The sequence below is a fragment of the Mus pahari genome, chromosome X (genome assembly GCF_900095145.1).
Source record: "Mus pahari chromosome X, PAHARI_EIJ_v1.1, whole genome shotgun sequence".
Classification (NCBI taxonomy): Eukaryota; Metazoa; Chordata; class Mammalia; order Rodentia; family Muridae; genus Mus; species Mus pahari.
Genome location: NC_034613.1, coordinates 131,491,633 through 131,508,280, shown reverse-complemented (window position 1 = coordinate 131,508,280; position 16,648 = coordinate 131,491,633). Strand labels below are relative to the sequence as shown.

General features: G+C 41.7%; 1 protein-coding gene across 1 annotated transcript in view; it reads right to left on the bottom strand.

Moving 5' to 3' along the window:
• The window catches only part of Gpr143 (G protein-coupled receptor 143), a 24,698-nt gene extending 14,126 nt beyond the window's left edge, over nt 1-10,572 (bottom strand). The window contains exons 1-5 of the mRNA XM_021188531.1: nt 10,201-10,572; nt 7,367-7,476; nt 6,281-6,375; nt 2,642-2,734; nt 1,315-1,424 (exon numbers count right to left, since the gene is read on the bottom strand). Coding sequence (XP_021044190.1) covers nt 1,315-1,424; nt 2,642-2,734; nt 6,281-6,375; nt 7,367-7,476; nt 10,201-10,450 — 658 coding nt within the window. The 5' untranslated portion in view covers nt 10,451-10,572. The remainder of the gene's footprint in view (nt 1-1,314; nt 1,425-2,641; nt 2,735-6,280; nt 6,376-7,366; nt 7,477-10,200) is intronic.
• Nucleotides 10,573-16,648: the final 6,076 nt, after the last annotated feature.

Genomic DNA, 16,648 nt, shown 5'->3' with positions numbered 1-16,648 from the left:
AAAAAAAAAAAAAAATCCATCCAATGACAATAAGTACCTATTACTAATAATAGATGTTTTAATTTTTTTTAATTCTATAACCAAGAGCTAGAGAGATGCCTCAATGGTTAAAAGCACTTCTTGCTCTTGGTTCCTAGCAACTGCATGGTAGCCCACGACCACTTTTAACTTCAGTTCCAGTGAATCTGATGCCCTCTTTTGGTCTCTACATGCATGTAATCCACATAAACTCAGGTAGGCACACACACATAAACATAAAAATAGTAAATAAATAAATCTTTTTTCAGTTCAACCATCTGTTGATACTTCAGCATAAAAGTATATTTAATGCACCACATTTAAAAGAAGGTAGGAAAAGATGCATCTAAAGTGTCAATAGTTTATCACTAGTGACAGAAACTAAGAACTCTCTTTAGAAATTTCTACAACTTCTAATTCTTAAATGACCTTTCTGTGAAGACCAATGTGCAAATTAATGCCTTAATTCACATTCTACCCAAGAGATGCAAAGAAGCATAAGACAAATGGGCACTCACTCCATCTCACTTGAGGAGGTGGTAGGGTTGAGACACACAGGTCTCTAGTCCTAGCTGTAAGAGGCATGTCCCTCTCCCTCTAATCTAGTTTTTACAATCGCAATGGATCTGTTTCCTGTGTTCCAAATCCTGCTTCCTGTACATCTGACAAAATGCATAGGCCAAGTGAGTACATAGGAATGACCAGACTCTGAGTCCATACCTCATCCCTTCCCCTTATCTACCTTTTGCTCTATCTACTTCTATGTTACCTCTACAGTTTTAAAAAGTCACCTTCAGGTCCTTTATACTAAGGGCAGACTCTGGAGGAGCCCAGCATAGAAGTAAAGCCTCAACTAAAACTCATGGTCTTTAGCTAAGCAAATGTCAGCAAAAACACTGCGTAGTAAATAAGTAAATAGGCTTTCACATTTCATGTATTAAACAAGGTCAGTTAGTCCAACTGTATTCTGCTCATGTCTTTTTATTTAATGTTTTTGAAACATGTGTTTACTTATTTTGTGTATGTGTATACACTGTTGCTGACACTCCAGAAGAGGGCATCAGATCCTATTAGAGTCAGTTGTGAGCTACCATGTGGCTTCTGGGAATTGAAATCAGGACTTCTGGAAGAGCAGCCAATTCTCTTAACCACTGTCTGCTCATGTCTTAGAAGAAAGATGAATAAGGTCAATTCTCATATGTAATTCCAGATGGAACAGCTGTATTTTTATATGTATCCAAGGCATGCAGATGTACTCAATGTCTGTATACCAAGTGTAATTCTCCCAAGACTTACCTGAAGCCACTGTCTTGTGAAACAGGATTGGGTTGGCCACAAGGACAAGCAGAAGTGGCAAGTATGTGGTGACATAATGGGGGATGGCATGGTCCAGGCCCCTCTCACACCTTAAAAGAAGAATATCAAAACATTCTCCTTTAAAGAAAAGCTTTGGCTGAGGTGGGCCACTTACCTGGAAGCTGAGATAAGAGGCTAGAGCAGAGGGAAATGCATTAGTCTGCTACTGACTATGACCAAAGGAAATCTGACTCGTTTTTCTCGTCTAAAAACAAGTGATGCATTACAGGGTGTTGAAGGAGATGGGTCATATTCCTGTCTCATGAATGGGAGAAGTGACAGAACATCCCACTAGGGGAACCTTTTAAAGGCCTGCTGGAAAACCAAAAGAATTCAAAAAAACATTCTGGAGTGATAGGTTTCTCTGTACTGTGTCTCTTCACAGTTTCACACACACACACACACACACACACACACACACACACACATACACACACACACACACAATTCAAGTGGAGGTGGAAACAAATGAACCCATTTAAGTACTAGGCTTTGAGTATTTGCCCAGTAACATAAATAAGACCCACTCCCTATCCCTGAGCAACTAAGAAACTCAAAATATAGACGTTTAAGATTTGTAATAAGCTATGTAATGGTGCAGGCCTTTAATCCCAGCACTCTCTTAAGTTACCTTTAGTCGTGGTATTTTATCATAGCAACAGAAAAGTGATTAATAATAAAAAGGCAACACCAAAATGGAGGCACACATGCAACTAAGAAACTGAAAGCAGTTTAAAAAGTTCTACACTATGGGACAGCAAAGTTATCCTGAGAAAAATATGGTTTATATATTTCAACTTCATGTTTTCTGTTGCAACTTCTAATTTCTGTCTCTGTAAATCAAAGGCAGCCACAGACAGCACATAAACAAGTATAGCTGTGTTCCAATAAAACTTTATTCATAAACAAAGACAAAGGGCAAGACTTGTCAGGAGGTCTCTGCTATACTGAGCTCTTTATTATTTAAATATGACTCTGTGACTTAAGGGTTTAAACATCCCTTAAGTCACAGAGACACTGTTTACCTCTGACTGTTTTCCATGTAAATTTAGAGTTTTCATACTTAGGACCTTGAGGTTTTATAAGTATCTCCATTTGTGGGGAAGAGATTATCTCAAGGCCTCATGCATGTTAACAAAATTCTCTACCACTAAGTTACCTCCCCTGCCCCTCTCATTTTTTTTCCAGTTGGATTAGCTATACCTGCTTTTCAGTCCTAATTAGAGGCACACAATCGACCAGGAATTGTCTGAATGATGGGGCTTACCTGGACACAGAAGGGTAGTAGAGCATGACTGCACCCTCCACACAGAGCAGCACAGCCAGGCCCCAGGCCATGATGTGGTACAGCAGGATGGTGCTAGGAGAAAACAGAAGAGGGGTGGCCACAGCTAAGAGGGGCCACAAGGCTACCCAGTGGAAATGACTATATTAAGTTCTGTTCTGCCCAGAGCTTCCTGTGCTGTTGGTGAGGGGTTGTTGGGTTTACATTTTTGTGGATTCCAAAGTGAAATTCACATTACATAAAATTTGTTATTTGAAAATGAACAATTTCAAGACATGTTAGCATATACAAAGTGTTGTTTAACCATCACAACAATAGATAGTTCCAGAATATTTTGGTGACCATAAAATACCTCGTTTCCATTAGCAGTCACTACCACTCCTTCTGGACTGGAGAACTAGTAATATGCTTTGTTCTGTGGAATTGTCTGTTCTAGATATTCATACATTTTGTGGCTTTTGTGTATGCTTTTTTTTCATGCAGCATGTTTCTCACAGCTGAGTAATACACCATTATATATGGAAAGACCCCATTCTTCACCTTCATATACCCAACAATGGAAATTTAGATTGTTTTTACCTTTTGGTACTATGGGTAGTACTGCTATGAATATATATATATATATATATATATATATATATATATATATATATATATATATACACACACACACACACACACACACACAGCGATTTGAGTTCCTGTTTCCAATTCTTTGGGTGGGTGTGTGTGTGCGTGTGCGTGTGCGTGTGCGTGTGCGTGTGTGTGTGTGTGTGTGTGAAATTACTGGGCTAAATGGTATTTTCATGCAGTCAGTTGTTCTGACTAAACTGGACCCCAGCCCCATCATATTTAATTGTCTGTAATCCAGCTCTAGGGACCAGGTGATTCTCTTTTCTGGCTTCTTCAGGTACCTGTAGTTACATGCAGAAGCCCCAAGATAGTCACACACATATACACACATGTAAAAATAAATAATAAATAAAGGGGGTGGATATCTTGCATGAAAATCAGACAAAGAGTACAATCTAAAGGCTCAAACTAAGAAGCTGTGTCTCAGGACCTGGTGGGAAACTAGACAGCTCAAGTTCTCCAGGCTATTGGAGGGCTTTCTTTTCTTCCTACTTCCTCTGCACTTCCCATTCCAGACATAGCTCAAATTCCTGCCATATCCTTCCTTTATCTTTATTTTTGCACATACACACCCAGTCCTATCCTGGTCACCCAATCTCCCAGATTTGATGACATGGTCTCCTATATGCTAGCAGCAACTCTGGAGAATTAGTTTCACACAAAGTCAGCTGATCCCATGGAGCAGTGGACAACATTCAAATAGATGCTTCTTTGTGATTGGGCTCCATTAGTCACACACACTAGCTGCCATTCAAGATTCAACAGGATACCTTGCAAATGACATCCATGTCTGATTGGGATACTGACTTTGAAGACTAGCTCTATGAACAGAAAGTAAGCTTGTGGATCAGAACAGGGGACCAAGACCTACACTAAGCAGAGGCTGGCATACAAAGCTTCTAGAGAAGAACATTTTGTGCCATTTGTCTGGGAAAACACAAGGAAATGACTCCAGCATATTTTGTCTCCCCCATTGTTGACAGTTCCTGGAGTGGCCATCCGCTGGCCTCACAGGGGCAGGAAGCTGAAGGGGGCACAACAGCAATGTTAGTATTGTCAGACGTCTAGGCTATATGGAGACCCAGCTACCTCAAAGAAGTTCTCTCTATAGGGGGACTCTATTGTTGATGACAGCAGGATCTGCTCATTCCACCACATACTCCCCATACCTTGGGTCACACTGGATGCATTTTACAGAGTGGGGAGTGGGCAATCCAGGATGCGAGACCAACCAATTCCATGGTCACCCACACTTTGATTTCTTTTTGCAACAAGAAATTATTCAGCCTGAATTGACCTCCAACTACAGATCCTCCTGCCTCAGTCTCTGGGGTACTTGAGATTACTCAAGTGTGCCCCATGGAGACCCATACTGTCATTTTCTTACAATAACATACCTTTAGTCCAAGGCCTTTTTCAAGATATCAAGCCCTATTAATATTGTTTGAAACCTGTATATTCCACACCAGGATGGAGCTACAGTGAACTGCCGAAATTCAAGCTTTATATCTATCTTAATTACCTTTCTTGGGATTGGAATTAAAGGAGAAAATATTCCCCTGCTGGCCAAAGAAAGCAGGTAAGTGCTGACAGGAGCTCAAAGGACATGTGAAGTTTAGCCAGCCACATTTGCCAAGTTGGGCCCCTGCCCTGGAATTCACAAGATACCTCTCCCCACCAGTCTCAGTCTCTCAGTGGCCATCTGTAGAAGCAGCTACACCCATTACCCTGGACACCAGCAGCCTCTTCAAAGGGAAGGATAGAGGATGGAGGCTTTGGAAGTGACACTCCCAGCCCAGATTCATTCCAACCAGTGAGAACACACCCACACTTTGCCTATGACTCCAAAAAATAGGACTTGTACCAGGCACCAAGGTGAGACTCAGTCTCTGCAGAAACCTGGCATCTTTGTTGCCTATGCTATATGTGCCCTGCTTCTCAGTAATGGGGCGCTCACTCCATTCCTCACAGTGTGTTTCTTAATGCTGATAAAATCTTGTCATTGTAAAGTTTCTGGGGCTCCACATCCCATGCAGTAACTTTTTACAAGATAAGGCATCCTCAGAAGCCATACTCTGCCCAGATCTTCTAAATGCTGGTGGCATCGTCATCATTGTCATCATCATCATCATCATCCTGTCTGCTGGAATGAATGTTTATCTCAAACTTATTACCAAAGCCCCTGAGTAGTAGGGGATATGATGGGAGCCCATATAATAACCAGGATGTTATTGTATGAGATGATATTGAGCGTGAGGACTCTCACATAGGGTTTACTTCCAAATCTTGCAAATGTTTGATTTCTCTCTCCCCCACTTTTTGTATGTTTATTTTAATTTGGCCACTGGAATTGAACCCAGGGTCTTGAATATATTTGCTCTTCACTTGAAATTTCCAACAGTCTCTATTTAATTTCCCAAGTTACTTATTTACAAGGTTGTAAGAATCCTGATGCTTTGAATTTGCCATTGGTATCTTACCAAAGTGAGCTGTCATTTGGGAATAGTGGCATACCTCTATAATCCAAACACTCAAAAGGCTGAGGCAGGCCGGGCAGTGGTGGCACACACTTTTAATCCCAGCACTTGGGAGGCAGAGGCAGGCAGATTTCTGAGTTCGAGGCCACCCTGGTCTACAGAGTGACTTCCAGGACAGCTACACAGAGAAACCCTGTCTTGAAAAACCAGAAGAAGAAAAAGAAGAGGAGGAGGAGGAGGAGGAGGAGGAGGAGGGGAAAGAAAAGAGGCTGAAGCAGGAGGATTCTAAACTAAAGGGCTAGCCTGGGTTTCATAGTAAGGCCAGTGTCCAAAAAAATGTTATTATAACAATGAGCAGGCATAGTTATTTCTGGATAGAAGTCCAATTGACAGTTTGATGTATGGTGTGAGCCACACTGCAAAAAAACCTTTGAATGCCCAATAGCCTGTCCGAATTTTACTCACAGAACCAGCAAAAACACCCCTATTTGTGTTCCCAGTCAATAAATACCTCTGTCCTGCCGATCTCCTGATCACCAAGTATACATCAACTGCATAGCAAAAGAGCCACCAGAAGCAGGCACTGTACAACAGCTGGATCCACATCTATAATCAACAGGAGTTCAGCATCAAAGATTCGAGCAGCAGGCATGAGGTGTCCTACTCATGCCTAAAATGAGAGGCAGACACAAGTTTTCCTGGAATCATGGGTGAGTGAGCTATCCCATATGGACACATTCTCTGGAACTCAGGGTGGCTGTGACCAATACGAGTATGTATTGGCCCTTTGTTTATATAGTTGGATTTGACATGGAAACTCTGTCTTTGGTGTGCTTTTAGACAAGGTAGGTAGATGTCCATGGTGCCTAGTTTATAATGGGGGAAGAACTCCTGTGGTTTAAGGTAGAAGCTCTCTTTCTGAGAAGGGAAAATTGTGGACCTGAGAAACTCAGAATGTGCTTGGGTAGAAGGGGATGACAAGAGTGGAGTGTGGGTTGCAGCATAAAATCAATGTACCTTACTAAAGTTGGTTGAGACAGGGTAGTCATTGGAATGTAATTAGGAAAACAAAGGGAGTGTGAATGAAATTAAGCTGGGAATTCTGTAAAGGAACTGAGACTCCAAATGGCATCCATACCCTCTACATCATTCCTGTAAGGAGCAGTGCAGTGCAGAAAGCATAGCATGTTTTTTCTTTATGAAATATAGGTATTTACTGAATGATTTATTTATACAAAAATTTCAGACAAAATATTTAATATATATTTAAATATATTTCATTTAGAAAAACACATCCAATCTCTTTGTTTTTCTCTGTAGCTGTCTTTGATTGAAGCTGTGGACACATTATGGAGAGGGTATATATGTATGTGTGTGTGTAAGGGTAAAGCTGAGACACTGTTGGTGTCATTCTTAGACATCTGTGTCCATCTGTACCCCAGGTAGATTTGGCATCACACTGACTCCTGGTCCTCAGGTCCAGGGCAAGACCTGAGAATTGCATTCCTCACAGCTCCTAGTGTCTGCTCTGCTGACTTTGAAGACCACCCTGTAGAAGGAGCAAAGGGAGGAGGGTGAACAAAGGAAGGTAACTTACTGCGCTCCCCACACAGAAAGCAGCAGGCCAGATGTCTGTTCCATTCACATTGGAAATGTTTTCAATGAACTCTGGGTAGGCTACCCACACTGTGGACCTGATAACGATTCCTGTATGAGAATTAGAGAGGAAAAACCTATTTGTTCCTAATTCAAAACTGAAGCAATCTGGTTGCTTGGGGAGGGGGATGTAAAAAATGAAAACAAAGGAAGGAAGGAAAAGAGAAAAACAGACATATTGGTGTGTAATGATAAAAAAGAAAATGAAGGCCGAGCAACTGAGATAATTGTTCCTGTCAGAGTTGTCCCAAGCACTTCAGTATCTAGTCAAACTATAAGCAGAAACAGCATTGTCCCTCATTCGTTTGGGGATTGGGAATTGCAGCACCCCTAGCAGATCTATATTTTTCACCTGTATCTTTTAATATTCATGTTAGGTACTCATAATATAAGGAGCTGGGAAGATGCACATATACCACTATGTAACAATCCATAACATATGTACTGAATAATGCACTACTGTGTGGTTCCTAAACTCTTAAAGCCATATTTCTAATCACTAAGCCATTCCTAATTTAAAAAAAAAAATAATAGCTTTTCCGAAAAGTACTTTAGAATTGTCAGCAATCTAGCTCTTCTTGGAGCTCAATAAAGGTTAGAGGAGGAACTAGGCATTGTGGTGCAGGATCACATGTCATTGACTTAAGCCCTCCAGAGGCAGTAGCAGCATTAGCTCTCCATAAGTTCACTATGGCCACATAATGGGCCTGTCTTCATAGATCTAAAACTGGGCCAGGGTCCTGTGAGATGAGTACTCGTATTTCATATCTTTCAGAAGGGTCAGTCCTCAGCCCTCTCCTGACTTCTGTCCCATATCTGCCACCTCATTTACCTGATGTTCTGAAGGACAGTGTCATTTTCCTACTCAAAAATATTTAGATACCTCTTTATTTCAAAACATTCAGGTTACATGACTAAATTGAATTGATATTGCTATCTACCATGAGAATATCCTTAAGGAATCAAGAAAACACAAGATTAAATTATCCTGCACTAAACATGATCTATCCCTCATGGAAAGAAAATAGCTTTTCCAAATATGAGAGAGTGACTTGAGATTTAAAGAGTAGTCAACTGAACTCAAATTCTTCAGTAAATATAGTCACATTTTTGTGACTCTTGGCAATGGGACAAATCAGGTCTAGGCCTTGGCACAGTCAGTCACCTGTATCCAGGGACCTTCTCAAGGTGAAGTACACAGGAAGATGAACACAGGACACACAGCCTTTACCTCAAGGACAAACAGCAATGATTGAAAACTGCAGTTCCCACACAGGCACAGCACCATCAGTAAATGGCAAAGCATAGACAGAATTTGGGTCTTATTTTAACAGTCTCACTGGTGCAAACCATACAGGAGGCAAATGAATAATGCACATGATATGGAGAACTTGGTTTTAATTATTTTAAAGTACAAGTGGCATTGGTGTTACACTGCACACATTTTTTAGTTTTACTTTTTAACTGGAACTTAACAGACAGAAATGCACCAAGTCTGGAATTTGCTTCCAATTAACCCAGCCAGGAGGAGAGAGAGAGAGAGAGAGAGAGAGAGAGAGAGAGAGAGAGAGAAATCTGCAAAGCTAGGGGAGGGACATCTGGAGAGTAAGGATACTTCCTTATGATTATAGACTACCTTCATGCATATTAGACAATTTCCACACTAAGCAGATAAAATAAATCTCTAGTTTAGAGCTCAGTTAAGTTTATTATGCTCTAGTCGAAAGAGGATATTGGCAAATTCATTCTGCTAAGGGTCAGGTAGTTAACTATGATTTTGTTTTGTTTTGGTTTAGTTTTTTGTGGACCACGGTGTCTATTTCTGGCTTTGTACTCTGTCTTAGCAGGGCTAACAGGGTCTCAGATCAGGAGCAGCAGATGCTGGGCAATACTATATTCCCATAAAACATTGTGTAAATTAATGCAGCACTCACAAGCCATATATCTTCTCTGGGGAGAGGAAAACATTTTAAAGTGTTGTACCAGATAGCACTTTTTGTACTTGAGGGGCCGGAGATAGAGCTGCTTGGTAGAGCTTTTACCCAGGGGCCCTGGTAATTTCCACAACAGTTCAAAAGACAGTACTTTCAGATTCAAAACAAAAACAAAACAAACAACAAATAAACACATAAGACAGAACATGCGCAGGGCAGTTGTGGTGCCCGCCTTTAATCCCAGCACTTGGGAGGAAGAGGCAGGCAGATTTCTGAGTTCAAGGCCAGCCTGGTCTACAGAGTGACTTCCAGGACAGCCAGGGTTATACAGAGAAACCCTGTCTCGAAAAAACCAAACCAAACTAATCAACCAAACAAAAAAAGGACATGCACACAGAAGATGGTGTCTGGTGTCTGTTTCTTCTCTTAGAAGTAACCAAGGACCTGCAGTTTTGTTTCTGGTTTCCTTTGTTTGTTTCTGGGTTTTAACTACACCTGAGGTTTCCCTAATAAGTTCCACTAACAAACTCAACAGGATACTTTTGTTAAAGTTCCACGGATGTTAATTTTACCAGTCACTCTGCGGAATTCTCTAGTACTATTCAGTCACCAGGTAAATAGATCCAGCCCTGCTCTGGACCCAAGAGTCAGTCACATATCTCAAAGCTTTTAGCTGTTCCCAAACCTAAACTACCCTCTGAGACCACGCATCTTGGCCAGAGCAGATCCCAAACAGTGAATTCTGTACCATCCTTAAGCGAGGGCGGATCCCGTGAACCCTGCACATTCCACCCTGCCAGCTGCATATCCTAACCCCAAAGAGCTGGCTGCGCGCCCTTACCCAGGCAGCCAAGCAAGTCACAGGCGGTGGCAGCACGGAGAATGTGGACTGAGGCGGCTGGGGATGTCGCAGGCGCCCTGTGACCAACAGATCGGCGCCCTGATAGGAGCTGAAGGAGGCCAAGCACCAGGCGGAGAGTGCCGCTGCCCAGGCACAGCGCATGAAACACCCGCGGTTGGAAGCTCAGCACCAGCTCTGTGGCTGCGTCCCATGTAGGGCAGCAGAAAATTCCCAGGCGCGGGGAGGCCATTCGTCTTGCTCTGGGACGGGTCTCTGGTCTACGGAACCCACAGCTTTCAGCTTTTCCTGATCAGGTGCTGGGCTGGTGAGGGAGATTGGGCGTCATGTGCCCTGTGCCTCTTCCTGAACCTCAGCCCTTAGGCTGCAAAGGCTCCTGGCTCCATGGGGGCGGTGTGCCCTCCTCAAAGGCCACGAGGTCTCACGAGGCTAATGCTGGATATGCAGAGGGAGAGATGGGGGAGGAGCGCCAGCAGTGGGAAAGGGTCAGCAATTTCTCCATCCACCGGGCCTTCCTTGTAACACCTTACCTCTACAAAACCTGCAACCCTTAACCTGCCATTTTCTCTTAACTGGTCTCTCTGGAGAGCTATGTCCCTTTAATCGGACAGTTCTGTTTCTGTCTGACATCTTCATGTGATGCCTGAGATGCAACCCACTGATGTTCATCCACTAAGACTGGCTACTCTGAATACATCCAAGACAGAAATAGTATCCATATCCCACTTTCTCTGTGGCTCTTTCTCATGGAAGCCCACAGAGACCTTCCATTTAAATTAACGACATCTTTAATTCCAGCACTTTGGAGGCAAAGGCAATCCTCACATCTATCATGGTCTGCACAGTGAGTTCTAGGCCAGCTAACACTACACAGTGAGATCTTGTCTCAAGTAAGCAAACATCAAATAAACAACTTACACACACACACACACACACACACACACACACTAAAACTAAATGAATATCCAGCACCAACTTCAGGGTTTTCCCTTTATGTTTTTGAGACAGGGTCTGACTTTGTACACTAGACTGACCTTGAACCCACATAAATCCATTTGTCTCTACATCCAGAGTAGTGGTAACAACTGACACACCTATGTTCATGGATGGTGAAGCAGGACCAAGATGATTACCAGAGGGGTGGGAATTTTCCAAATTAAAGCTTCATGTTTACTCTAGTTTACTTCTAGTTTTACTTTAGCCAGGTTTATTGGTATATGCCTTTAATCCCAGCACTTGGGAGGCAGAGGCAGGCAGATCTCTGTGAGTTTGAAGCCAGCTAGGTCTACAGAGTGAGCTCCTTGACTAATAGGGCCACAAAGAGACCTTATCTCAAAATTAAAACCAAAAAGGTTTACTCCAGGACTCCTTAAATCCCACCCTGTACCTGCTAGGTCAGTGCCCTTTTAGAAGTCCCACTCCAGTCAAGCCTGTATTCTCTGACAATGATGAGGAATCTGGCAATTTTCATACTTGAACCGTAAACAGAGAGGTTTCAGGTGGAAAGAGCACTGTGTAGAAAAAATTCACAGGACACCAATACAGGGTTTCTAACCTCTCCCATTATGCCAGAAAAACTATTCATGTAATGCATACAGTGAAATGATACCAATTTTGCTAAAACAAATAACTGATGTGTTATATTGAGATTGGTTTTTATGTGTATGGGTGTTTTGCCTGAATGTACACCATAGGTGTGCCTCACACTCATTAAGGACAGATGAGAGTATTTATGCATCAGACGGATGTTACAGATGGTTGTGAGCTAACATGGGTGCTGGAAACTGAATCTGGGTACTCTGGAAGAGCAGCAAGTGCTCTTAACTGCTAAGCCTTCTATCCAACCACTACATTAGGATTCTTTTTTTATTGGTTATTTTTATTTATTTACATTTCAAATGTTATCCCCCCTTCCCAGTTTCCCCTCTGCAAACCTCCTATTCCCCTTCCCCTCCCCCTGCTTCTATGAGGGTGCTCCCCTACCCACCTACCCACTCCTGTGCCTCACTGTCCTAGCATTCCCCTATGCTGCTTCTACTTCAAAATTATTCTCAATGTTATTAATAACTTAATTCATATTTAATTGATACATATACTGTATAAATGTTCAGTTATAGATTTTAACTATAATTAAATATTATTATATTCAAGTTTAATTTTCTGTGATATATACAGTATATATAAGTCACCAGTTTCCCTTAGGAGCAAGGTGAAGGTTATAGGATCCATTGAGTAGAGGCAGAATATCTTTTTTTTTTTCGGAGACAGGGTTTCTCTGTGTAGCCCCGGCTGTCCTGGAACTCACTTTGTAGACCAGGCTGGCCTCGAACTCTGAAATCCATCTGCCTCTGGCTCCCAAGTGCTGGGATTAAAGGCGTGCACCACTACGTCTGGCTGAGGCAGAATATCTTAGTCCCCCTTGTGTAGATGAGGAAGTTTACAGATCCTCTTAGAGAGACAGGGAAGACAATAGCTCTCCTTAGGCTGAGCCAGAAGGCCTGAGGTCCCCTGGGTCAAGAAAGGACTTCAGAGCAGTCCAGAAGCAGCCTGGATGGACAACAGGCTGGTGAGAAGTTCTCAGCTAAGTCTCTTCCTTGGGCTTTTGTTCAGATGCTCATGTCTGGGAATAAAAAACAGGGCCACTCTGTTTCTAGTGAGCAGCTTGAAGATAGATGGTGTGGGATCTAGATTCTGCTTCCTCCTTTTGCAGTCTGTGACCTCAAACCAAAGCAGCCCATCTCATTTTTCTTTTTCTCTGGTGCACTGTCTTAGCTCCTTTAGCAACATCTCTTTGACATATCTTGGAGCTGGGCAATTGAACAGGCTGTCTGAACATTGAGAGACAAAGATTTGGCCTCTCATGAGGCCAAATACCAAGGAGCTCCTTAGTGTTTTTTGTGCTGGTTCTTTAACAAGTTGTGCTTTTTGACTGGATCTGTCCTTAGGTTCATTGGCTAGAGCAGTCTTAGGGGCTGGTCTCTCCAAAGTAACCATACTCTCATCTCAGGGCTCTGATGTTGGGAAGAAGGACTTTCTTTTTGAGGACTGTGAACACTGTTCTAGGGAAAACTCCCAAGACTTGACTGATGGCTGAGCTTGGTGCACCAGCAAAGTCACATGAAGCACTCAGGAACCTCCATTCTTGGGTCCCACATGGGCCCAATCCATGCTAGTGGACACAAGGCACAGTAGCAGCCATAGGCACTGCATGTTCTCTGAATAACTTTGGATACTCAGACTGTCTCTTTGTAGGCTGCTCACAGGCTAGCGATGCCTGCTGATATAAGGTTATTTATGGGAACAGCAGCAGCTGCAGGTGCCCCGTGTAGTATGGATGACAAAGGGCATACAGGAGAACTCTGTGACCTCATGGTCTGCACCAAGACCCCCAAGTACTGACATGAGGTCATTAGGAATGACAAGGAATACTCATCCTTTGTTTGTCTCTGCCTTTCCAGACACTGAGCTCTGGGCAAAAATCAACCTCTATACATTTGATACTGACATAACAGGTAGAAAATAGAAGAGTTTCTACAGATAGCTATTAACAGAAAGGTATCAGGTTTCATCATTATAGGCTCAGGTGCTATTAAAAGGATAAATAACTAATCTTCAGTAAAGATGATTGACATATGTTGCATTTTATCAGATGGAGGTTTATGCCACTTTTCATATCTTTTTAGAGACACTCCAGATATGTAGCCTAGGCTGGCCTAGAACTCTTTAACAACACTCTTGGCTTATCCTCCTGAGGACAGGGATCACAGACACGTAATCAGTTATTAGGATCATGTAATCATATTATCATTTTTTACAGTTTATGCTTTAATGGAACAGCAAAACCATCCAGGGTTTGTTTTAGCATTGGAATTGCTGGTTTTAATAAGGCTATCTATAATTCTCAGTCTGTATCCATTCACATGGATGACTTCCTATAAAAAACAATATCAAGTTCAAGATGGAGCAAAAGATTGTGTGCCCCATAAGTGGAAGTCTGAGGTAAGGGTAGTAAGAGATTAATGAGATAGTGACAAAAAGATGTGATTCCATCTGGACCAGTGGTGTGTGTGTGTGTATGTGTGTGTGTGTGTATGTATGTGTTTTAATTTAGATGTTCTTTTTATTATTAGACATTTTCTTCATTTACATTTCAAATGCTATCCTGAAAGTCTCCTATACCCACCCCCCACCCTGCTCCCCAACCCACCCACTCCCTGGACCAGTGTTTTGAGCCATAATAGAGAGTTAGCAGTTGACAATTAGATCAGTAGCACTGCCCACCCCCTGATAAATTCCATTTAGAAACTGATTCCTCAATCTAAGAATTGTCTCCACCCAGGAGATTTTGAAAACAGATCTTAAACAGTATCATTATTATTTTTTTTAAAAAAATTATTTATTTTATGTATATGAGTACACTGTCACTGTCTTCAGACACACCAGAAGAGGGCATCAGATCCCATTACATGGTGGTTGTGAGCCACCATGTGGTTGCTGGGAATTGAACTCAGGACCTCTTAACCACTGAGCCATCTTTCCAGCCCCATTATTTTTCTTCTTAAGATGGTTTCATAATTGAAGGGACTTTTCACACATAGCTAAGATAACAATGTCACTAGAGTAAAAAGTCTATTGTTAATGGGGATGGAATTTCTTATAGTGTTTTTTTTACTCTTTCTAATATCTATAGAAAATTTGAATTTCTCTCTAAACAACCCTCCATCTGTAACCACAAACACTACCAGACCCAATCTGATTATTTTCCTTTATACATGAATGCCTATGATAAAGTATTCTTATAAAGTAGATCATAAGAAAAGATTAACAGCTAATAATAAAATGCAATTATGACAATGTTAATAATGAAAGAAATGTAAATGTGCTTTCTTGATATATTGTATATGTGTATTTGGTTTTTATGGTAACTGACACCATGAAAATGGAATCCTTACATAGGAGTAGACTACTGTTTTAGAGTGTTGCTTTGCACATGGATAATCCTTCACAATCTGACTTTGTCATTGCTGGGGAACTTCTGTATTCATTAAAATATTTCTGTTTTCCACTCCTGAAGCTTCTCTACTTTTCCTTGAAGGACATTTTTGTCAATGGGTATCCTTTATTCCAAGTCCTCACCTGACAAAATCCTACACTTCCTGCCCATCTCCAAGATGTTTGGGGCCAGCATGAACTACATAAGACCTTCTTTCAAGAAACCAAAACAGCCGGGCATGGTGGCGCATGCCTTTAATCCCAGCACTTGGGAGACAGAGGCAGGCAGATTTCTGAGTTTGAGTCCAGCCTGGTCTACAAAGTGAGTTCCAGGACAGCCAGGGCTACACAGAGAAATCCTGTCTTGAAAAAAAAAAAAAAAAAAAAAAAAAAAAAAAAAAAAGAAACCTAAAACAAAAGTGGGTAATGGATGAAATAAAAGCTCTATTTTGTGTTTCTTTGTAGTCCTGGATGTCTTGGATCTTGTTATGTGGACCAGGCTGACCTCGAACTCACAGAGATATGCCTCCTTCTGCCCTGAGAATTCTGCCCAGCATATCCACTTATTTTTTAAATTTGTGAGTTTAAAAAATAAGAGTGTCAATATTACCTCAAACTGGCCTGGAACTCAGTATGTAGTCCAGATTGGCCTCAAACTCTGTATCTTTCTGCTTCCACATCTGGAGTACTGGAATTATAAGAATGTACCACCTTCCCCATCTTCCATTTACTTTCTCCTACTTGCAAGACAGGCAGCCTGTCAGTTGTGATTATGTAAAAAATTCATGTAACTCATACTATATGCTTTTTTAAACAAAAGACCTATGGCTTTATGCTGCCTGGTTGTCATAAACTCCTGGGCTCAAAAAAATCTCATGACTTACCTCAGGGGCTTGGTAACCAATCTGACTCACATATGTGACATATTAAAGAACATGCCACCATAGAGGATGAAACAAGAGGTTCATGATTTCGAGGACATCCTGAGTCACATGGTAAGCTCCTGGAAGATTTGGGTTATATTGGAAAATCCTATGTCATCAACAGACCATATCCTAAATAATACAGACTTGCAGGAGATCTCTAAGGGTCACCTAGTGTCCCATGAATGTTTAGGAGTAAACAACCCACCCAGAGAAATCTGTCTAATGAGACTACTGAATGCTGGCACTAGGCAAGCCTTATGTCCGCTTGAGAAAAACATGTTTTTCAGAAGAGGCATGGGTGCTCTAACCAAAGTAAGTTATAAAAACTCTCTGGGTCTCAGTTTTCATTTTCACACTGGGGTGGCAGATATATTCACATGTTTGCTAAGAGGACTTATTTACCATGTGTCTGACATACATCAGGTACTCTGTGAAGTGAAAATAGTTTTTCCTTGTGGAGGCTTTCTATTTCAACACAAAGCTGGGCCCAGTATACAAACTCTAAACGTGAA